Source organism: Argentina silus, assembly GCF_951799395.1.
Source record: "Argentina silus genome assembly, chromosome: 22".
Taxonomy (NCBI): domain Eukaryota; kingdom Metazoa; phylum Chordata; class Actinopteri; order Argentiniformes; family Argentinidae; genus Argentina; species Argentina silus.
In genome coordinates this window covers 5622333-5646750 of record NC_139676.1, presented here as the reverse complement: position 1 = coordinate 5646750, position 24418 = coordinate 5622333, and the positions used below count along the sequence as shown (strand labels likewise).

Below are 24418 nucleotides of genomic sequence, written 5' to 3'. Positions count from 1 at the left end.
CAGCTTACATCCGGACACTTGTTGACGAGCCGTCGTTAAAAAAAGTACCGCCAAGCCAGGTCTCAAAGATAGACTACACAACAAGGCACACACGTCCATGTTATGTCCCGGTTCTGATCCATATTAGGTCACACTGTGTGTGTGTGTGTGTGTGTGTGTGTGTGTGTGTGTGTGTGTGTGTGTGTAAAGCTGAGATGAGGTATACACTTTTAAAAGAGCAGTGATTACCACCAATCAATCAGTTCTGCAGTGCCACGCAACCATGCAGTGACTTCGACCACCTACTGTAGGATCAAAAGCTGATGAATACAGGTTGAAGTATGAGCTGAGTGTGTGTGTGTGTGTGTGTGTGCGTGTGTGTGCGTGCGTGCGTGCAGGGCGTTTGATCTCAGAAGCACCAGCCAACGAAGGTGATGATGTTTAAGAAATAGGTCACAGTCTGAGAGATGAATCACGATGCATTTCATGATGCTCAGCCTAAGGATTTCTCCTAAGCATATACATAATACAACAAGGCCACATGACCTATTTCTTCAAAAAGGTGTTTACATTTCTGTATTATTCAATGACTTTCACAACATATAGAGGACCAAGCTCATACTTTCCAAAAACACATGAACTGAGAGTTCAGTTTTCCCTTTTATGATGATCATCTCATACATATTAAACGGGTCTACATTCAGAACAAACGTATTGTAAACACACCTACATTAAGTTTCCACAACGTGTAATAACACAACTCGCTCAAATGACCACTATATGTAACAAGCCACATGTTATTACAATGTTATAACACAGGTATAGTAACAAGTTTAATGTAAAGTGTTAGCGGAGGGAACTACTGGGCCCGAGATATACAGTATGAAATACGATCTTTATCAGCCGGCCTTGAAATAGATCTGAGTATTCTCTCACTACAGTAAGTGCTGACTGAGTAGCTTCTAGCATTAATAGCTAATAGCTCCAGTCATCAAAACAACGGGCCAGATTTAGTTGTTCTCTTTCCAAGGTCGATGCCTGCTTATGACACTGATATGGATTTAATGAAGAAAACCAGAGGATATTGGAAAACTGAGCAATGGTGTGCTTCCTCTGAGTAAGATGCTGAAATTATCCGACAACTGCAATGGAGAAGACAGAGGCATTTGTGCGCAGTTTTTCAGAGTAGATTCCGACCCGACACTCTTTTTTTGGCCATAAATGGCTGAGCACTGCAAATGAACAGGACAGTTGCGCACGCCTCCACATGAGAAAGACGAAAAACATTGCTGAGGACTGTGCTGGCACCCGAAACATGACACTTGAATAGCCTAGTCGGAGTCACACTCCAGGGTAGAGCGATGTGATACATTCACTGGAAATAAAGAGAACATATTGTCAAATTCAGTGGCATACGAATGACAGCTGTTTGCTCTAATTGTTTCGCCTCATTCCTCCTTGCCATAACAGTAAACATGGTGAAGTTGACATACAAATGTTGGCAATGTGGTTCTGTCTGCTAAACCCACTTCAATGGAAAAATGACACACAAAAAAAGGGTAATCGCCAACATTATATAAATAAGCCACTTTGAAGCAAACCCGCAACAAAAACATGAAGCGTATTCCTCAATGTTCAACTACCAAAAATCCAATAAATTTAAAAATGCCATCAGTTGATGCATTTGACAATGACAGCAATCTTCAAATTGGCCAATTTGTTTCAAGGTCATGGTTTCACTATGGCTTTACATGATAATAACATGTCAACTGTTGTTGGATACAAAAGTAGCCTAGAGACAATCGGATATAATGTGTCCATTTATCTTCATATGTTTCCATATGAATTTGCGGCAGGACTGCGCTCTCACTGCGCGCTCTACTTCCATCTCCTGCGAATTCCAGGACCGTTTCTCATTTTCACTGCTGCAAGGAACGCCCGCTTTCTCACAAATACTTTCAAATGCAATGTGTCATGATGGTCGTTATTATCTTTAAAAGCTTACCCTCTGATAACTCCAGTTCCAGCTCAGCAAGTCTGGCTCGCACCTCCAAAGGAAGCGGTAACGTATCACGGTCCGCCATTCTGCTTTAAAAAAAATTACTTGTCTTCTCTAGTCTTCTCTTCTTTCTCCTCTCTAAAAGCCCAGTCAGTCTTTCAACACTGTCCTTTCTCCGCAGAGCGAAGATGCATAGGGCTAAAAGAGAAGATAGAAATGCGAAAAGTGATTCGGCGATTATCGCTCTCTCCCCTTATTCAAGTCCCGCCATGGTTGTCCCTCGCAATAAGAAAAGGTACTGCTGCTGTAAGTCCAGAGCTGACAGTGCGGCTGCGAGCGATACTCAACGGTGCCTCCGTTTCTCCAGTGAGTGTGTGTGTGCTGCGCTGTGCTGTTACATTCACGTGATGCCCGAGACACGAGTCCGTTATTCGAACCCGGTGGAGGGCGCCAAATGCCTTCTTTGGAACTTTGCTGCCTCTCTCCTCCTCAAGTGCGGAATGACGGTTGGCGATCAAGCGATGACTTGGACGACTCCGAAGGGCATTCATGTTTTTAGGACATTTCTGTTACTTTTCGTGTCATCGGAAATGAACACCGGTAAACTTACATGGGCGGAAACAAACAATAAAGTTCCACCGAACTGACCCGTTGTCAGTTCCCCGGGACTGACGCACTAATTACCGGCAGGTGAGACCACTTATAGACGGCAGTGAGCTCTCTCAGGTGATGTGATTGTTTGGAAAGATGTGACAAGAATCTCCAAAATTGTGTCCAAAATACCGACATGAAACACGTCATTTTATCTTAGTCATCTTTCCTTTCTTATAATCCCATATCCTACAGTGCATAATGTATTATATATATAGTATGTCCTATCTATTTGTCATGTATACAATTATAAGAATGCGACTGGTTTCATGCCGTGACACAGAGCAAAACCTTGATACTCAGCGATCACTGGATAACAAGGGAACAAAGTAGCCTCTATCTATCTATCTATCTATCTATCTATCTATCAGGGGTGAATCTGAGGTTTGTAATCACCCTCATGATGAGGTAGCCCTGCCCTGAGACATGTCCACTCAAGTCTCACCCTCAGATGTTGAGGATGTCCTCTTGGCCTAATGATAGACTCTTAGCTTATGTTTTCCATGTGGGAGAAGCCGGATTCGAACCCCGCTCGTCACAGTTGCAGGCAGCTGTTTGTGTGTGTGTGTGTGTGTGTGTGTGTGTGTGTGTGTGTGTGTGTGTGTGTGTGTGTGTGTGAGAGAGAGAGAGAGAGAGCTCAGCTACATGTATACCTAGTGACAAGCCATCCAATAACTCAAACGCCAAGCCTTAATCTCTAAAGTCTCTCCTCGATTGCTTGCGTCCTCTCTCCTTGCCTCCGTCTCAAAACACATTGGAAGAGTTCCCAGGAAGTTCCCAGGGGAGGACAGATCTCCTCCGGAGAGGATGCAATGAAGGAAGGAATCGAAGCAAGGGTTTAGAGATTCCTCTGGCTATATCATAGCATCATCTTTATCATCATCATCATCATCATCATCATCATCATCACCACCATCATCATCATTGGTCAGCTGGTCCAGAGAGCAGACAGCCCAGATGCGAGGAATCGAGTTTCTAACAATTGAGAAAGGGTCCATAGTGTCTTCATGTGTCCAACTCCAGGCATACAGTAGCCTCCTGCAGCACGGACATACAGCACATGCACAATATGACACTGTCGTCTGTCTGGTCCTGGGGAGGCCTTGTCTGGTCTGGGGTGAGGAGCCAGAGGACCGGGCTCGTTGTAACGTACGGAACGGAATGAGGAACGGCACCAAAACACGTGTTTGATACCATTCCCGATTCCGTTCCATCCATTACAATGAGCCCGGTCTTCCGATTGTCTCCCTCCGGCCGCCCATTCATCAGAGGTTTGTTTGGCTGGCTGTAGACAGCGGAGGCAGGGGAACCGGAGCAGGCCATTCCTTAGGGGTGGCGTTTTCTGGGTTAGTATTCAGGAGAGAGCGCTAATGTAACCTGGCCCATTCTCCAGGGGCTGTACAAGCCTTATAGAGGTGTGCAGTAATGGGCCCATAATAATAAGCCTTAGTCTGATACCTGAAATGATACCTGGAAAAGGACCGGAGGCCCCTCTCTAACGATGGTCCAAATGCCCAACACTCTCAGCTCATCACCTGCAGAGCTGGTGGCGGTGGCACACACACACACACACACACACACACGACTGTATAGAATTTCAATGTAAGCCATTAAGTCTGTGTGTGTATGTGCATATGTGTGTGATTGTGTGTGTGTGCGTGCATGCCTGTGTGGGAGTAATGCTATTCTTCTCATTGTACCTGAGGTAAAAAGGGCCCACAGACTGAAATATAGGTGTGCATTATGATGAGAAACAGGAGCATGTAGGCCCTATAATACATGCCATTTAGCTGACGCTTTTATCCAAAGCAGCTTACATTGCAGTGAGTGCATACATTTCAGTATATATGGTCCCAGCGGGAATCAAACCCACAGCCTAAGTGCTGTTAGCGCCACGCTCTACCGAGCCACAGAGGACCTACAGCCTGTGTAGAGAATAGAGTGGGACACACACACACACACACTCATCTGATTTGGTAATCCATGTTGATATAATTTCACCATACAGGCAATGGGGAAAACCCTTCAAGAAGTCCTTGTGAGAACACTGCCCCCTCATGGCCAACATTCATATAGAACATAGACATACAGGGGCCGGTCTTCCATGACACAGGTTCAGGGTAAGCCTTGTCCTGAACTACAAAGCATTTTCATAGTCAATCTCCACTGAAGATGCATTTAATAGGATTAGTCTTAATTTGTGTCTGGGAAACCATCCCTTCATGTACACTCCTTGTGAGAGAGTGAGTGTGTGTGTGTGTGTGTGTGTGTGTGTACTGCAGGTGCAAAGGTAGATTGTAAATGGTTGATGAATCATAGGAACTCAAGGTTTAAGGCCACTATTGAACCTGACGCTGCTTTATGATCACTGCTTTCCTCAATGTGTACTTATTCTCTCTGGTGAAGACCTTGAAGTTAACTACCTGCAGATGTCATCTTTTTTTCTTCTTCTCTTCTTTTTTGCACGATGAATTTCTGATTATGATCTCTGCCCAATTTTTATGTATCACATGATTAAAATAACAATTGTGACCAATGTATTGTACCTACAACTTTCAATTACAAAAAAATAAATAAATAAAAGAAAATATATATATATATGTTAAAATGTGGTCCAGTGATATTTTATATATATATATATATATATATATATATATATATATATATATATATATATATATATATATATATATATATATATATATATATAGATGGATATATGTATATAGAGAGAGATATATGTGGGACTGTCCCACTAAAAATAATGTTTATATACATATAATATATGGAAATATATAGTTCTACTGTAGTATGTGTATAGCTTGCATGGTCAGCAGATCTCAGTGGGCAGTAATTTCAGATAGAATGACAGACTCAAAAACAGGCCACCCACACACACCAACTCATCAACAGTGCCTAAATCTTTATTTTTCAGTAAGCTACATTTTTTTCTCCAAATTAGACAGTTTTACATCATGACACAAGAGTAACTTAAATTATCAATAGGTTTTTGACATGTATGCTTGATTCCAGTCTTAAATGGAAGAATAGGTAAGACGAAAAATCAAAAGCCCTCTCAAAAGTCACGTCTGTGAACAACTGTTAACCGCCTTTAGGATCTCCCCCTCCTTCCTTCCCTCCCCTCCCCCCCCCCTCACAGAGTCATCGATTGTCCACTGCTGTTAGTGACAAATGGTATAGTAGTAGTAGTAGTAGTAGTAAAAATGGGTTAAATTGACCACAGTGAGTTGATAAGAGAGCTCGGAGACAACGATATATTGTACGTCTCCAGTTTCCAGTCAGTCGGTTGGTTGGTTGGTGCATTCGTAACACATGGTTTTACTCAGACGCGATAGGGCGGGGTCAATTTACATCTCACAACAAGCTGCAACTGCTGCAAAGAGTACATGGCACTGTCGAAACCGGTGAGACCAAAAGGAACAGAGCAGAACTGGTCAAGAGGGGCGGGGAGAGAAGAGAGAGGAGGGGGGTGGGGAGAGAGAGAGAGAGAGGGGGGGGGGGGGGGGGTGAAGAGAGAGAGAGAGGGGGAGGGGGCAGAACAGCTTGATATGACAATGCTCTCTGTGTGAAGTAACACAAGAACACAACAGCCCTGAACAACATGACAGCAGGGCTTGAGTAGTGCGAGCAAAACAAGAAGAGTTTTAAAAACAAACAGATCCGTCCGTCCTCCGGGAGCAGTGCTATCTAGTCCAGGTCAGACAGGGGAACAAACCGTATAAACATTGCAATGCAAAAATCCTTTTTCAAATCATCATCATCATCATCATCATAGACAGTAACTGCACACCTGGCGAATCAACCTTGGTTTACTTCAAACCCTCCCACAGTCAATTTAGCATCCCTGTTTCTACGTCTGCAGACTCTTGATGGTACCCAGGCGCACTCACACGTGCGCGACAACACATCCATACACAGTCTGCCATGACATCAGCGTGTGTGTGTGTGTGTGTTACAGACGCACACACGGCTCGACTTCATCAGCAGCCAATCAGATGCGCCAGATGCAGGTTGCCATGACGCAAGTTCATCATCTAAAGAGTCAGTGGTATCAGATTTACTTCCCAGTTAGAGAGTCCTCCAAAGGGATACTACGCTTTTTCACCAGTAACAACAAATCATATATCAAAACATAAAAACGGCAAGCGTTTAACTATGTACAGTAGACATGTCAAACAACTGCCAGGTCGAACAAACAAAAATTAAATGGCACAGTTAATGTTTTTCTTTTTGCCACATTAATTGCAGTCCATGTGTGATCAAATGATAAACAAAAAAAAGACAATGCACGATGTTATACAGTATGTGCCAGAAAACTTTCTTTTTCTGTGAAATGATAAGTGTAAAAATATCTACACTCTTTTCTGATTTGAGTCTAAACAACACTGGTAAACCAACAAAGAAAAAAATCATTTGTACAGTAATTAATCACTTCTGGGGGCTGACAACATACATCTTCATGAAAAACAATCTTCAAAATAAAAACAAACCGACAAAACAAAAACAGAATATCAACAAAATATCAACAATGTTTTAATCACTTTGCGCCGAAAGATGAACGGTTCTTATCTGGTACGTTGTGTTGTGTTGACGTTGGGTTAAATGTGAAATATTAAATGTTTGCTGTGCTTAAAATGTGCTTTACTGTGACCTCCTACAGGCATCACGCTTGAGATTTCAAATAGCACAGTATGTCAAATCTAGACCACCATAGTTGTAGTTTTAACTGTCGTTTAAGGATGTGTGTGGCCATGTTCCCATATCCATACTAGCATACTACATAGAATGAAGCAATGCATCGGCCAGGCATTCTAAGTGGTATGCTAGCATGGATGTTGAAACACAGCTGATGTATGGATGGATGTATGTATGTGTACCACAGGTTCTCTCCCCTTTTCTCATTGGGTGGAATCCTAACTCGAGATCAGTGTGCGTAAATCTCGTGTCAACGTCATTGGGGGAAATTTGCACGTTGAAACGAGTTACGCGTGCCGATCCCGAGTTCGGACTCTTCGTGCACAGTGAGGGGGCGGGGCAACAACAGACACACACCTGTAGGCTAGGTGTCAACAACGAACACAACCAGGAAATGGAATGAGAATGAATGACGTTTAAAAAGTTACAATCAGACAACCTGCCCAGCATAGCACAGTGAGGCAGACTCAGCTCCGCCCACCAGAAAAAAAAGGAAAAAAAAGAAAAAAGAAAAAAAAGAAATAAATTCAAACCACAACATTTAGTTTTATCCTACATCCAGCTCAATAGCGACATTAATATTTCAACAAGATCAATATATTTTTTTAAATCATTTTAAGGTACCTCTTTATATTTTTCTGATTATTTACAACTGTACAAGCAAAGCACATCTCAAAGTGCACATATTTAATACAGTATTGACTATTTTGCATTTACAGGATTCATATTTTCCCCAAAACAAAAACTCAAAATAGGAACTAGAAACAAGGACAATCAAATGAGATTATTTTCGTACATTTAAAAAAAAAAAAAAAAAAAAAAAAGACAGAAAAAGAAAAATCTGAAAAGAAAGAAAAAGAAATGCTGCTAGATTTGTACTTTAAGACTTGTGACGTTTGGTATGACTAAATATTTCCATGCGTCACCCTTTAGTAACATTTTGGGGTTTTGAAAAGAAATAAACTTCTACGCTGTCTCGTATAAAAGTTAAGGCAAAGTCATTTTCAAGTTTAAATAAAATTCAAGTTTTCAAACACTGGATGGAAATTATACATTTGTGTAATATATAATCGTATATTTTTTTTTTCTTCTTAAAAAGAAAACTTTTTAATGATATCTCCCATGGAATAAACAGCATTGGTTTATAAATAAGCAGATATGGTGCATCACGTCTTGTCTACCATTCCGAAGAAAACAAAAAATAAAAAACACCGCAAATTTTAAGACTGCCCATCCAAGTGCATCTCAGTCCTTCAGAATCAAACGCTCTCAAATTATGTATTTTCGCAAAACACAAAAAATAAAATAAAATCAAAAGCATCAAAATCAAAAGCAGCAATGACTTCTATTACCAGAACAGGCATCACTATTCGGCAACGTCTCTCCTCTCCGGCTGGAGTCCTTTAGTCTCAGAGTACTCTGGGGTTCTCCTTGTTGCAGGAAGACATCAATGAGATACAACTAAAGCCAGCAAGGTCCACATATTGTAGTATGGGGTTTCTTTTTGTGTAAGTTGACAGTTATGCAGAGTACAGTGGGGGAGCGGGGGGGGAAGGGGGCAATTTTGAAGCTATGGTTATGAGGAGCCGTGGTGGTGGTGGGAAGGGGGGGGGGGGGGGGTCTACAGAGAAAGCATGCTGCAAAGAGAAACGCATGCTAAGAAAGAAAAATAAAACTGCAGGGTGGGGGTGGGGGGGGAGACTGGAGGAGTTGGACCGACCCGGTAAGAGTGCTGCCCTGTCTCGTCTGCCTAACATCTGTCCACACCGACAGGATCCTACGATACGCGACGCTAAGATTCACACAATGTCCAGTCAGGTCAATAGGAACTGCTCACAGGCGCACGTTAATATGCGTATCTTCTGCTATCGTAGTCAAAGATATACGACCCATCTTCTGTCAACATCGCAAAAGATGCAGCCTACCATCGGTTCTCTGTCAAGGCTAGCTAGCTAGCTTCGTTCCCAATAGCTTGGGATACTTCTCTCCTTGTGTACCTTCTTCATAGCTAACATTTTCACTAGTGGAAATATATTTTATATATATATGTATATATACATAACATATATATATATATATATATATAATCACACTATTCTAACCAATTCCACTTCACTACCCAATTTTGAGCCGCCAAATGTACATCTCTTCAGGTGGGAACTCACATTATGTTAATACTGAACATCAGAGGCTAAAAAACAAGCCTCAAAGCCACCATATACCAGTGGGTTCACAAATAGCTACCTCAAAAGGAAAAAAATTTAATGAAATTTAAAAATAATAAAACAAAAAACAACAACATAGAGATGCCACTGCTAGTGGGACTCAAGCTTGTAGCTCTTTCATTGGTTGAGATCAGTGAGAAGAATGCTCCAATCAAACTGCTTTACCAAAATTACTAAAACTTTTTCCCCCCCCATCATATACTCAACTGTATGTCTCATAGGCATTTCAATGGCAGTAAACAAACAAAATAAACAAACAAAACTGTTCCATGCGTGAAGTTAATACAATTAGTCAACATTTGAGATATTCTAAAAGTGGATTATCATTCATGACATTTAATAATGTGCAAGTCAAATAATAAGTCTTTTTGAAATCAGAATTTGTGGTACAGTTTTAAAGCTGAAATTCTAAAGGGGCACCCTGCAATGTGACTATCAGACCATTTAATTCTTTCTTCCATAACATTTTGGAGAATAAGCTAGCTTCTTCACGTTAAAGTTCCCTTTTTGCTTCTGTAAGGTAACATATGGATTTCTATCCAGAAACAAAAACAAATAGTGCAAAGTTTTAGTTGACATTTTTATCAAGTATTTCTGCGTACAGTACCAGATTAATTGAAGTAACAAGTTCCAGGTTCAATCTCTGGCACCATATCTAAAGGAAAATAAACATCCCACTGTTTGAATGAATGAACTGCACCGTGTCAAAACATTAACTTACTCCCAATAGAAGCCAGTATTCCACCTCCATTTCCAATCAACCCTATGTGGCTGCTAGCGCGCTAGTCTTCGACATGCTTGTCTCAACGCAAAACTGGAGAGGGAGAAGAGAGCACACTTCCATACAGTACAGGCACCAACTGTCCCTGTGTGATATATAACCTTAATATCCGCTTTCTGAGAACTAAAATACATGACTACTGACTTGACGGCCCCTCCTCTACGGGGCCTAGGAAGCTATGCGCTACGATGCTATGGTACGGCCGGGAAATAGACTCCTGGGGGACAAAAATGACCACAAAAAATAATAAAAGAAGAAGCGATTCTTTACAACGAAAGATAACAGGTTAAAAAAAAGACTAAGGCGCTCTCAAAAACCACCAGCATGCGAACGCACAACGACTAGTAGTACTTGTACCGACAATCAAGCCCAGTTATGTTAAATAAACCATCTCTCCCCTATGCTGGTGTGTTGGTAGTGAGTTAAAGGAGTCCCACGTTGGCAAAGAAGCGAATCAATCTATTGTGTAGATAAACGACTAGCAGGAAAAAATGTCTAAAATAATAAAGAAAGTAGGTCTTCAGCGGATTTTTCCGTCAAGAGAGTAAAATGACCGGAACTAGGTTTGACCTCGCATACGAACGGCAAACACGTGAAAACCCGCCGCGTCGTGACAGATAAAGGTCGGTGATTCCCATTCTGCTTTCAAAAAACACGCCACATCTCTGACACTGCACACGACATACCAACACACCCCTCACTGTTAGAACAAGATGGAATCCACAATCTGTCTGGCTGCGTTCCCAGATCGACGCACACACACGCACGCACGCACGCTTACCATTTAGAAAGCGTGGCCGATACACTTCATTCTTAGTGGTATATCCTCAGCTAGTGCGGATAACTGGGACTCGGACCCCGTTGTAATACTTTAGAAAGGCACCCTCATTCTACCCTTTCTTGATGTAATCGCAGATGGAAATTGAATGGATATGTCCATGCAAGTTATTCATGGCATTGCTTTTTACCAATCAAGTGTTTTTGCGATTTCTTCCAAGGAAGAGGAAGGGAGGGTGAACTGTTGCAAGTATTAGAACATCGCCATCGCCTCCGTCTGTATTCATTCTTCATCCTGTCGTCACCCACAGGGTGGCTTCCACTGATGACCCTACTCTCTCTCACAACAACAACAACAACAACAAATACAACAACATGAACACCATCTTGGAAGGCAGTTTGGACACATGAGTTAATTAATCCCACTGTAATCTGAACAAGAGTAAGGTTCCAGATTGACACTAAATAATGCAAAAATCAAAAACAAACCAAATCAAATAATAAAAAGAAAAATTAGGTAAAACAAAATAAATAAGTATAAATGATGAACGGTGCTCTACATGCACACTAAAGTGCTTTTGTCTGCAAGCCCTGATCCAGAAGAAAGTTTTCCTCTCCATGCTGTAACTGGTGATTTTGGGATAGATGGGGATTGAATAGCCCTGACTTTTTCTATTCCTCTTCTTATTTTATCGCCACTTTTGTTTTGTTTTGAAATCAACTTCTACATCGCAGCAGTAGTAGTAGTGGTGGTGGTGGTGGTGGTGGTAGTAGTAGTAGTGGTGGTGGTAGTTAACTACTACTGTGGTGACTTTGGGGGAGTGTGGAGATCTTTGCTGGGGCCCTTGCCAGAGCCGGGGCCTGGGTGGTGGTGGTGGTGGGAGTAAGGGGGGGGCGAGGACCATCGGCCGGCCGGTCTCCTGACCTCGGGGCCCCTGGGTCGGCCCGGGGCGCCGGGCTTGGAGGAGGGGTATGTCTCTCGGGCTTTAGGCTCCCCGCCCCGCCCGTCTCCCAGGGTGGCTGCGTCTGCGGCGCACTTCCTCTCCTCGCCTGCGGGGGCGCCAGCGCTGGCTGGCTTGGGCTCTTTAGGGGGATGTTGTTGTTGTTGCTGTAGTGTCGGGCCATCTCTGATCCTCTGGCATATCTCAGCGTAGGAGGGCTTTCGAAGCTCCTGAGCAGAAAAACAAAACAAAAACTAGACTTGTCAAAAACCTTGCTCTCGAAAATCTATTGGCCAAGGGGTGGCCGTTCGTTTGACAAGCATCCAAGTCTAAATACGGTCATAACAAACCAAAATTCACCAATAATAATAATCAAAATCAGGTAGCATTTGCTGCATCATTAAGACACCAACAATCCCAGCATTTCCCGAGGCATCACATCACACCAGGCATGTGAACAGTGCAGGAGTGAAGCCAGACTCACAATAGCAGCACCGTTGACTTGAACAGACTTGCTAGCAGTGGACAGAGTAGCTGTCACTCTCTCCACCGACACCTGGCTCTCCTTCTGCTTCAACTCCGGGACCTTCGCCTCCCTAAAACACCACAACCATAATACAGACGTATACACATTATCATATCAAAGTACTTTGTAGACTAAACCGTGTGTGTGTTTATGTGTACAGTGCATGTGTTTGTGGTGTGGTGCATGTGTGTTTAATCTGTGTGTGTGTGGTGTGGTGCGTGTATGGTGTTGTGCGTGTGTGTGTGTCTGTAAACAAAGTGGGAGGTAAGGTTCTCACTCTGTAAGCTTGGAGGGAGCCGGGGCAGGAGGAGCAGGCAGAGGGCCCGAGGCCGGGGCTGGCGCTAGGGTCGGAGCCTTCGCCGGGGCGGCGGTGGCGGCGGGCGCCAAGCCGGTGGACAGTGGGGACGTGACCGTCCGCAGGGGCTCCTTCGGACCCCCTGAGGGAAGGGCACCGGCAGCGCTGGCATCAACACTTACATTCTGAGAGGGAGGGACAGAGAGGAGAGAGGGAGGGAGGGGGGGGGGGGGGTGAGAGAGAGAGAGAGAGAGAGAAAAACATCACATTTTACCCAAGAGATAACAATTCAAACTGTTGCGTATTTGTATGTAGAGTGTGTCGTGTGGAAGGGCTGGAGGTGACAGATGGCGAGAGTCTGGTACCCACCCTGTCCTTGCTGGGTCCTATTACCATGCTGGCCAGCCTGTTCTCAAACACGTCGTCAGTCTTCAGGTGGCCGGCCGCCCCGGGCAGCGGGGGGAAGCTGGAGAGGCCCAGCTCGAAGCTCGGGGACGGGGGCTTCTGGGGAGGGGGCGACTGGGTGGCCACTCTCTGTACCGACAGCACCGCACACACACACACACACACACACACGCAGTCAGCACAACACACGCAGTCAGCACAACACTCACAGAAAAAAACTGCCAACACCAGCTGAGGCAACTGTACAAACCCCCGCAATATTGATATTCAATAAGGAGTTGTCCCTGTCCAGGCTGATTGAGCTCCCAAGTAAAAAAAAAGAAATAAAAAAAGAAATGCATAAAGGAAATGGAAAAAAATGTACTTACTGTCAACTTGTCTTCCCTCTTTTTCCTATAAAGCATAAATATTTGTCATTTTCAAACTCACAGATACTATTGTGTTCTAGTTGAGGCATGCGTTATGAAGTATCCTTACGGGTTACGCTAGGGCACGTTTCTCTCAATGGCAATGTATGACATTCCTAAACATAAAGTCAACGTTTCAAATTCAAAAACGTCTAAATGCTACGACGGTAAATGCTAAGTGGGATGCTTGGGACGACCCGACAGATGTCACCCCACTGAAGTTGAGATTTAAAATAGTTAAGGGTTACGGTTAGGGAAGGGTTATGGTTTAGGGTAGGGTCTTCCCAAGGTTCCCACTTAGCATCTACCATGCTTCTGCTGCTCATGCGTACAGGGTCTAAGGGTCTTACCTCCCACGGCCCATGCCCAGAGAGTAGTCGGGGGTGATGGGCTCCACGCGGCCCGTGCCCCCCACCTCCCTGCGGGGGTAGGACATGGTGGAGGAGGGGGGTAGCCTGGTCCTGTTCTGGCCCGGGGGGACCCGCGTCTGGGGGGTGCTGCGGTGGACCCCCACGCCGACCCCGTTGAGGAGACGCTCCGTGGGGAAGTTAAAGATGGTGGCGGGGCTGTCTAGGAGCCCCGTACCCCCGCCGCCGCGCTCCGCCGCGCTGGGGAGACTGGGCCTCAGGTGAGGTTTACTGTGATTCCTGAACCATACCACAACGCCAACGTCAGTTGATATTCAAACAATGTCAATAAGACATTCTAGCAATATCAAGAAGATACTCAAACAATATCAAGAAGATACTCAAACAATGTCAGGAACATATTCAAACGGCAGTTGCTATTCAAACAATGCAGAGGCATCTGGAATTCTTGGCCGTGTAGTTTTGTTTAACCTTGTTATACGTTGCTTACAGACGGTAAACTTTCCGATAATGGCAGCTCATATTTAAAGTTCCTATATGCTTCCACACCTGGAGGGTGTTTTCCGAAAGCGTTGTTGCGCTAAGATCATCTTCAGCCCATTATAAGATATGGATGCACAGATGATCTGAGGGAACACCCCCCCCCCCCCAAACAACAACACAACAACACAAACAACAGCTAGGTGTGCTTGACAGCCAGCTAGGTAGGTGTGCTTGACATGGAGCAGGGAGAGTGCCCACCTGTTCCTGGGAGAGTAGTGCCTGACAGAGAGGGGGGACGTGGCTGGTTTAAAACTGTGGGAGGTGGTGAACCCGTTGATGAACTGGGTGTTGTGAAAAGGTGTAACCTGTAGAACAGAGGAGGAGAGGAAACATCAGCGGCTTCTTACAGCATATGCAGGGATTTCACTACATAGACCAGTCTTACGCAGGTCACCGTAGTCCTTTTTCTGAACCACCAAAGGAGGATATCACACACACACACACACACACACACACACACACACACACACGCACGCACGCACATGGGTGTTGCATGTCTCTGGGTGGGTGTTTCTGGGTGTTGTAGTTCTGTGTGTCAGTGTTTTCGGGGTGTTGAAGTTCTCCGAGTGGGTGTTTCTGGGTATTGTAGTTCACTGGGGTTTGGGTGTTTCTGTGTATTGTATTGTATTTCTATGGGCGGGTGTTCCTGGGTATTGTAGTTCTCGACGTGGGTATCCCTGTGTGTTGTAGTTCTCTAGGTGGGTGTTTATGGGTATTGTCGGTCTCTGGGGTGGGTGTGTCTGGATGCTGTAGTTCTTTGGGTGAGCGTTGTAGTTCTGGTGGTGGTGGTGGAGCGGTGCAGCCCTCACCAGTGCAGGGTCTATGAAGCTGTGTGTGGCGGACCAGGCCTGGGGGGTGATGAGGCTGTAGAGGGGGAACTGCTGCTGGTGAGGGCTGTACACGGGGGGGATGTAGTAGGACGTGTAGCGCTGCTGCTGTTGTTGCTGCTGCTGCTGCTGCTGCTGTTGTTGTTGCTGTTGCTGCTGTTGTTGTTGTTGTTGATGCTGCTGCTGAGCGTACGGGTTCACCTCCACCGGCCGGTAGCCATTCTTTGGCATGAATGTGTTGATAGCGATCGCCTTCGCCTTCATCCGCGCCTGATTGGAGGAGAGGGTATATATATGCCATTTAGCTGACGCTTTTATCCAAAGCGACTTAAATTGCAGTGAGTGCACAGAGGACCGTAGGGTGTGGGGTGTGTGTGTGTGTGTGTGTGTGTGGGAGGGGGGGGGGATACACTTTGTTAGAAAGACACATTTCTCCACCCCCCCCCCCCCTCCCCACTACACATTTCGCAAAGCTGATCATAAATGAGCTCAATGATCTGGGGAGTATCATGTGACGTAAACTCTAAATGAACCCGTATCAGCTCTAGATGGACTCTAACATGGAACCCCCTCCCCTAAGTCACCAGAGGGAACATCATAGTCTTCATCTGCACAACAAGGAGATTACAGGAGATGAAAGATAAAAGCCGTACCTTGATAGGCTTCCCTTGGAAGGTCTTCACGTCTTCACGGAGATACCGATACGCCTGAGAGGGAGGTAATGACAACCTCAGATACAGCAGGAAATGAGGACACAGACTCAGGAGCCCCAGTATTAAACCCCTGACTGGACACAAGTGTATCCCAAACCACTGCAGGGGGAGTTAGTGGCTGAAACGTGAGAGGGATTTCACAGAGCAGCCCGAACCAAGCACACGGTGAGTGAAGGGAAGGCTTTAAGCACGACTTAATGAAGGACTAGAGTCATAGAACGGTGGTACATTTGAACGTATTGGGGTTTTTTCCCTCTTACCTGTTGCGCGTCTGCTTCAGATTCAAAGGTGATGAACCAGTTGTCGTTGTAAGCAAACTCACAGTTGATGAATTTAGGCAAGTTGTCGCCTTTGAAAAGAGCCTCTACCTCCTGCGAAACAGTGAAAAAAATAAAAGGATGCTCACATTAAAACACGTGCAGAATGGTGTTTTGTTAATGTGTTTGGTTTTTATATGATGTATACTGAGACCTCAGTGAAAATGCACTTTAAAACTAAATAAACTTGAAAACAAATCCACGTAGGTTGAGTTCGTATGAGACACTTGATAATAACAACAACAACAACTACAACAACAAGCAGCAACTGCATGAATGAGCCTTTGGATTCCTGTCCTCAAAAATGCCAACATCATAAAACAAAAGCAAACTCAACCATTTTACTTTGTTTGTACAGGGAACAAAAGTTCTATTTTTGTCCTGTCCCATAAACCTGTCCATTCACTATCAGCAAACAGTAGAAAACGCGTTGAAACAGCGCAGGCACAATGTCAACTTGTGCACCAAGAACTAACGATTTCGTCATTTCGGGGTTTCATAAACACTTGTTTTACCAGACTGAACCCAACCCGTGAGTTTTATTGAACAGAGACCTATAAATGTCAGACTTGACGCTCTCAAGGGATCGTGGTGAAAAGACTGAAATAACAACAACACCATGTCCATTGTCTTTGAAACGGGCGTTCAGAATTCTAAAACGAGAAACGGCACCCTGTCATTTTGACGTCTACGCTTTCACAATGGCTGAAACCTCACACAGAGAAAATGCCTTTTGAATTCCAAAAACATAATGGATGGATGTCAACCTACTGGCTACTGATGACAACAACAAAGCATTGTCTAGTCAACTGACACCAACGGGAGCGCTCCCAACGAGCCAGAGAAAGACGACCGGAAAGGTTTACTGTCGCAGGGAGAGTCTACTTTGATGTGCCGTTCTCAAACAAGCTCAGAACGAGGAAACATCTCCGACTTTGGAAACCCCGCGTACAACGGTGACACTCCCGAGTTTCCCCACTCGGAGAAGAACAGAATCAACCAATGGGAGGGGGCTCTACGCAATTCACTTTTAAGTGGGAAGCTCCGTGTTGACAGCTTACCTCAATGGGAGTGCTTTGAGGGACCTCTCTGAGGATGACGATACAGCGGTTCTGGTTGGGTCTCACCTTCTCTCCCTTCTCATCCACCTGGACCAACGGCAGAGCTAGGGACGGGACAAAAACAGCAGTCAAGAGAAGGCATTCACGCGCACACACACGCACACACACACACACACACACACACACACACACACACACACACACACACACAATACACGCCCTCTCACATGCTCTCAGACGCACACAGTGCACCAACCCTGAACAAGGTCTCTTTTAGTCGCAATAATAAATGTCCTCAGTGTTGTGAAAAATCCAAATTCCTGACGGATTCCCTCTTCAAAACGTCCGCGAACGAAAGAAGAAGAGACGGTGGCACTTACATCGCAGGATGTCTACGATGAGCTCCACGTCCGTGCTGAGCTTCTTGACGTGGTCCAGGTTGGCCACGGTGACGATTGGCACGTACTGGTCACTGTCCATCTGGGAGATGAGGTACATGTCGCTGGCCAGATTCTCCCTGCAGCCACGAGAGGAGGAGGAGGAGGAGAAGGAGAAGAAGAAGACGAAGAAGGAGGACAGATACACAACAAGTCAGTCAACTCCCTGGCTCCATCTCCCATGTCTTACTGTCCTCGATTCCCTGCGTCCTTCTCCTCCTCGAACCTTCTCCGCCAATGCGTTTCTGAGAAGGACCCAAGGGGCCGCCCCTCTCGGACGTTCTCCTCCAATGGGTTTTGAGAAGTAGACGAGGAGAGAGGAGGACGCGAGGAACTAACGAGAGACTTCCGAGATCCGACCCCTCCCTCCCTCCCTCCCTCCCTCCCTCACCCACCACCAAAGCATTCTTGACAGTATGAAATAAAGCTTTCATTTAGAGCAGCGATGCCTCCCACCAAAGGGCCACAGAGGGGACCAGCTAATGAGTATGCGGCTGCTGTTACGCAACACCACGGCGCATATTTTCGATGGATTCTAGCATGGGTGGTACGAGATCACTGTCACCCCAAAACACTATTGCCAGGGTCAGCAATATGGTTGGGGAGGGAGGGAGGGAGGGAGGGAGGGAGGGGCGGGGTTATAGTGATTTGTTTTGTACTTTCTTCACCCCCAGAATCACTTTTAACTGGCAGTCTCTGGAATAATACTGTATTTTCTACTATGTTCTAGAACCCAGTGCTTTGCTTCAGTCTTGCTACAGCACAGTTAAACTGGCAACAAAGCCTCCTCGGGCCTGTCAAAAATCATTGGATCCGATTGCTTTTAACTCATCAGGTTTTATACAGTAAGGCCATTTTCACAATGGCACTGTCACAAAGTGGGAAAGATTACTCGTCGAACTCTCCCCTTGCTTAGATAGCATTATCAAACAGTTGTTTTAACTCATTCTGTGCTGAGGGTGGAAAAAGCTGCCCAAATTGTCAACATTCTTGAGTGCCACGGGTGACTTTATTCACCGAATTTTGTAGCCAATCAAAGTACTGTTGCTAGGTAAATACCACATCAAAACACTTGGCACTCTAGGTGGTGGGTGTTCCGGAATTCTTTGGCAGTTAGTGAGTTAAGTCTCTCCCACATGAACTATGGATGCAGACCGTGTATAGCTGCTACATGCTCCTGAAAGCCCTCATTTTTTATTTTATTTTATGGCTGTAATATTTTTATGATCCTCCTGTGTTTTTATCTCATTGGTCTTTTTATTTTCTCTCTCCGGCTTATTTATTTTGTCCTGTAAAGCGTACTGTATTGCATCCGTGTATGAAATGTGCTATATAAATAAAGTTTCATTAGATTAGCATTGACTTACCGGGACAGACAGAACTCCAGAGTCTTCTTGAGATGTTCCCGCAGGTCCTCTTGAAGGTTCTCTTGCTGCGGCTCGCTGCCTGCTGACACACAAGGAACACGCACTCAGTACACGGAACACACACTCAGTACACGGAACACACACTGAACACACACTCAGTACACACAAACACATTGCTTCTACTGAACATCGACAGACTTGTTATGTTTCAAACCTAGCTCAGCATCATGGAACTAATAACACAGAAGGCTGTGTGTGTGTGTGTGTGTGTGTGTGTGTGTGTGTGTGTGTGTGTGTGTGTGTGCAGATTCACAGGTTAGGATCAACATCATTACACTCACTCTGTGCCAGTCATTACAGCAATTCATGATATGAATTCTACAGAAACATCTCCAGGCTGATAAGCTTGTTAAGAGCCAACCCTTTGTTTGGTTTATTCTGTACACAGCAGTACTGTGTTTCTAAGACGATTTTCTCCTGAGGGACGCTCAAGTTTATCCTATCCTACCCTTACAAGCAGCATACTGTACAACTTCTGCATTCCGATCAATGAAAGTTGGCAAAACAGAAAAAGTAGATAAGACCACTAGATTCAGTGCAGTCGAGGGAGCTCCTTTCGTTAAAGCAATGATATGAATTCTCCAGAACGCCCCCACAGGTGGATATTAAGTTAGGCTTCAGCCCTTTTGTGAGCAACAAAACGCGTCTGAGTTCCAATCAAAATCGAAAGTTGGCAAAACAGAAAGAGTACAGTAGGCTAGATCGCTAGATCGAGGGAGCGCCCGATGAAGGGGGGGGAGGGGGTGGCTAGTCAAAAAAAAAAGGCAATGTGAATGGTTCTCCTCCTCCAGCTGGTTGAGCTTCCTCTCACCTGTGAGGGCGGTCTCCTGGCCGGCGTCCGAGTACTCGGGGTAGGCCGCCGGGTCGGAGCACTCCAGGGTGACGACGGACGCCATCTCTGCGGGCTCCGCCAGCATCACCGGGACCGGGACAGGCGGGGGCTCATCTGGGTCTGCTAGCAGGGGCTCCTCATAGACCCGGTCTTCACTGGCTTCATAGCCTGTACCAGGACAGACATAAGGATAACCAGTTTTATACACACACATACATATATACATAATATATACATATACACACACATTATATATATACACACATACATATATTATATATTGGAATGGAATGAAACGTGTTTGACACCAATCCTCATTCTATTCCATGCATTACAATGAGCCCGTCTTCAATGTCTGCCTCCACCAGCCTCCTCTGGACTGTACATATGACTCAGTGCTGTCCAGAGGACTATACAGTCACTATGCTACTACTCAACATATGACCTGGGGACCACCAAGCAGTTCATACTGGCTACTGTGGTTTAAGTGTTGCGTACAATAGCAGTAATGTTCGCCAATATTCAACCGCTTGGCACAGAGTTTCATATACAGATGAGATTGATATGCAAATGTAATTGGCTACTATGAAAGTGTATCCACGACACATACATATGGATAACCAGGCAGTTAACACGGTACACAACACAACACTAGAAGGGCTGAAGTGGTTAAATAATTCAAGTAGGCCTATAACATTACACTGAATTACGGTATGTAGACAATGCAAGACGGACGCATAAAAAAAAAGAAAAGGTATTTTAAAAATAGCTATTTTCATATGATATCAAGTGTCCACCGTCTCCTGCGGTGCAGTTCCCACAAAATAACCCCGCCCCCCCCCGGAATGAGTTTGGAATAACTAACGAGATGTCAATCTGAGTCACACCATGTGGCTAATTGATCATGTCCATTCCAGCACCACGTCCCCCTTGTTACCTCCGCGGTGGCTAAACTTGGCTAATCTCACCCAGCGCACATTACAATGACTGATTATCCTCATTTGGTGTTAGCAGTGGGATACGGGCTAGAGATAGACTCGACGGGGGAGGGGGGGGGGGTGTTCACATTCATATTCATAGCGGCTCTGGCTAAATTGAGTATGAATGATTCAACCGGTGCTGCCCGTTGTGACAAGGACCGGGGGCCAGGCCAGGGGTGAGGATTATTTCCATCTCTGGCTTTGTGTCGTGTCAGGTGATTGGCTGACTGGGCTGGCTGACTGACCTTGTGGTGGCCCGGGGTCGGCTGATCTGTCACCACCAGATCCTTCCTTCCATGTCTGAAGAGCAGCAGGGGAGTCGGTCCCAGTCCCAGCGGTGGTGTCCAGGTTAAGCATGTGGTTGGCCCATGCCTTCGCATTGGGGTTCAGGTCCGAAACCTTGGCGGATTCCTGTGACGAGAGAGAGGGAAGAGAGAGAGAGAGAGAGAAGAGAGAGAGAGAGAGAGTTAAGGTTAGTGGGGTTTAGGTCAGAAAGCCTTGAAGGGATTCCTACGGTGGGAGGGAGAGAGAGGGAGGGAGGGGGGGGGGGGGGGGGCGAGAGAATTAGAGTATTAGAAGACATTAGCAGGCGGTGAATAATGAGAGAGGATCCCAAAGAGGTTCTTCACTGACGCTCATTCTTTTTGTGGCGCTAGCCTGCTGCCCTTTGACCCGCTTCAGTATTTAACCTGTTCACCTACAGCCTGTGGAATAACAACAACATAGTACAGTGCAAAAAAATAAAAATAGCAATGCCCAACGTCAGTATTCATCCACCGAGCATCGCCTCAGCACAGCTGAAAAGAGCCGTCAGACGCCCCGACGAAGACAATGACAGTGATTTATTGAATCTTTGTGTCATACAGTAAGCGGCCCATCCCTAATACCATAACTAGCCACCACGTGTTGGATACCGTTCCTCATTCCGTTCCATGCGTTCCAATGAGCCCGTCCTCCGATTTCTACCTCCACCAGCCTCCCCTGCTAGCCACAAAGCCTCTGTTGTACTCTAGGCTACGTACGGTCTGTGGAGAGTACAACAAAAACAGTGCTGTACTACTAACTAGCGAATGGCTAATGAGGATTCTTCCCGACGGAGTAAAGCCGCCGCGGTAAAGCCTGAAAAGCGTACGATGTGTTATGACGACGTGGAGAGTGATTAATTTAATTAGTGGCGTACTAGCAAGCGCTCTGTCTCTTCGGGGATTACTCTTATTTTCAGCTAGGCCTTTTACGGAGCTCAACTGTGGCTGAGGACATCGGCAGCAGGAGAAGAGCGTCACGCTAGTTTTAGACGTGACGGAAAAGCCAAGGTATTGGCCTAGCCAACGAGCACACTTTATTAGTATTATTTTAACACATTTGGTCTCACGGTAATTCAAGTTCACAACAAAGGCATTACATATGACACCAGATACTCACGTCTAAATATGTGCGTTATTTGGATCAAGCGATATAGCATTCATCGTACATACGTCAGACATCACGCTTCAGACATCATCATGCTTCAGACAACACGCTTCAGACATCATCACGCTTCAGATAACATGCTTCAGACATTATCACGCTTGAGATAACATGCTTCAGATAACATGCTTCAGACATCATCACACTTCAGACAACACGCTTCAGACATCAACACGCTTCAGATAACATGCTTCAGACATTATCACGCTTGAGATAACATGCTTCAGATAACACGCTTCAGACATCATCACTGTTTCTGGACAAGATTATACGGTGCCTAGTGAGGACAGTGACTGTTTACAAAGAACACATATTTCTGATAACGGGTCAAACAACGTCTACTCTACACCACCATCAGAGGAAGCTGCTGGAGGGAGAAACCGGAGGACGCCCTCATTGTGATGCACGGAATGTAATGAGCAAATGGTATCAAACACATCATTCCATTCCATGCATTACAATGAGCCCGTCATTGGAATGCATGGAACACACACACACACACACACACACCACACACACACACACACACACACAGACACAGACACAGACACACACAGACACACACACAGACACACACACAGACACCCCACCCACCCACCCACCAACACACACACACACACAACAACAACTCTGGCCATACTTACGAAAGCACAGTAAGTGTCCTGCCAGCTCCATGATAAACACGTCTCACAAGCAAGGAGACTGTAGTGCAGGGCTGCTGTCAGAGCCAGCGTATCATCAACGTCCTGAGGCAGAGCCTGCTGCTGCTGCTGCTGCTGCAGCCTGTGACTGCTCTCAGCTGGCTGCTGGGAGAGGGGAGGACAGCGCCAGGGCATCGCCATGGCCATGGCCATCCAATCCATGGCTGGAGGGGAGAGCGCTCACGTCACCCTGCTGAGTATCCCAAAACTACAGACAGATCCAACGCCGTCCCTGACGGGTATCCCGCACTACAGATCCGGACACTGTCCCTGCTGGGTATCCCAAACTACAAATCTAGACACTGTCCCTACCGGGTATCCCAAACTACAGATAGATCCAGACAGTTTTCCTGCCTGGTATCCCAAACTACAGACAGATCCAACACCGTCCCTGACGGGTATCCCAAACTACAAGTAGATCCAAAACACTGTCCCTACCGGATATCCCAAACTACAAGTAGATCCAAAACACTGTCCCTGCCGGATATCCCAAACTACAAGTAGATCCAAAACACTGTCCCTGCCGGGTATCCCAAACTACAGATCCAGACACTGTCCCTGCCGGGTATCCCAAACTACAGATCCAAAACACTGTCCCTGCCGGGTATCCCAAACTACAGACAGTCTCCCTGCTGGGTATCCCAAACTACAGATCCAAAACACTGTCCCTGCCGGGTATCCCAAACTACAGATCCAGACACTGTCCCTACCGGGTATCCCAAACTACAGACAGTCTCCCTGCTGGGTATCCCAAACTACAAGTAGATCCACAACACTGTCCCTGCCGGGTATCCCAAACTACAAGTAGATCCAAAGACAATGAGTCTTGTATCCCTGCAGTATTCCTGGAGATTTCAAGACTGCTACCATCATCAGAGTCACATTGAAGCTGCACATTCAGCCTAACCCCCACCCCCCGCTGCCTTGCACACTCATCACCGTCCCCTTCTGTGTGTGTGTGTGTGTGTGTGTGTCAGCTCTCCTCCGAGTCTGAGTCGGCTCCTCTGTCTGTCTGTCTGTCTGTCTGTCTGTCTGTCTGTCTG

General features: G+C 45.6%; 2 protein-coding genes across 4 annotated transcripts in view; both read right to left on the bottom strand.

The window, feature by feature from the left end:
- Positions 1-2216, bottom strand: part of dip2cb (disco-interacting protein 2 homolog Cb) — a 145275-nt gene extending 143059 nt beyond the window's left edge. For all 3 annotated transcript variants that reach the window (XM_083693903.1, XM_083693904.1, XM_083693905.1), the window contains exon 1: positions 1985-2216. In XM_083693903.1, the coding sequence (XP_083550029.1) occupies positions 1985-2063 (79 nt within the window). In that variant the 5' untranslated portion in view covers positions 2064-2216. The remainder of the gene's footprint in view (positions 1-1984) is intronic.
- Positions 2217-11300: 9084 nt separating this feature from the next.
- larp4b (La ribonucleoprotein 4B) lies at positions 11301-20324 on the bottom strand. The gene is made up of 14 exons (XM_083693915.1): positions 20207-20324; positions 19336-19417; positions 17912-18048; positions 17532-17635; positions 16414-16524; positions 16094-16147; positions 15423-15710; positions 14812-14918; positions 14053-14349; positions 13664-13688; positions 13260-13424; positions 12873-13075; positions 12554-12665; positions 11301-12299 (listed from the first exon to the last, which is right to left on the bottom strand). The coding sequence occupies exons 1-14, from the start codon at positions 20310-20312 to the stop codon at positions 11928-11930; spliced, it is 2163 nt and encodes a 720-aa protein (XP_083550041.1). The 5' UTR covers positions 20313-20324; the 3' UTR covers positions 11301-11927.
- Positions 20325-24418: the final 4094 nt, after the last annotated feature.

What these genes read in the sequence shown, in the direction of transcription:
- larp4b (XM_083693915.1), bottom strand. Translation starts at nt 20,312, where the DNA reads ATGCTGGCGGAGCCCGCAGAGATGGCGTCCGTCGTCACCCTGGAGTGC. An exon ending in CTCAAAGCACTCCCATTGAG is followed by an intron (nt 16,525 to 17,531) that starts GTAAGCTGTCAA and finishes ACTGTTTCGCAG; the next exon opens with GAGGTAGAGGCTCTTTTCAA. An exon ending in CTGAAGCAGACGCGCAACAG is followed by an intron (nt 16,148 to 16,413) that starts GTAAGAGGGAAA and finishes CCTCCCTCTCAG; the next exon opens with GCGTATCGGTATCTCCGTGA.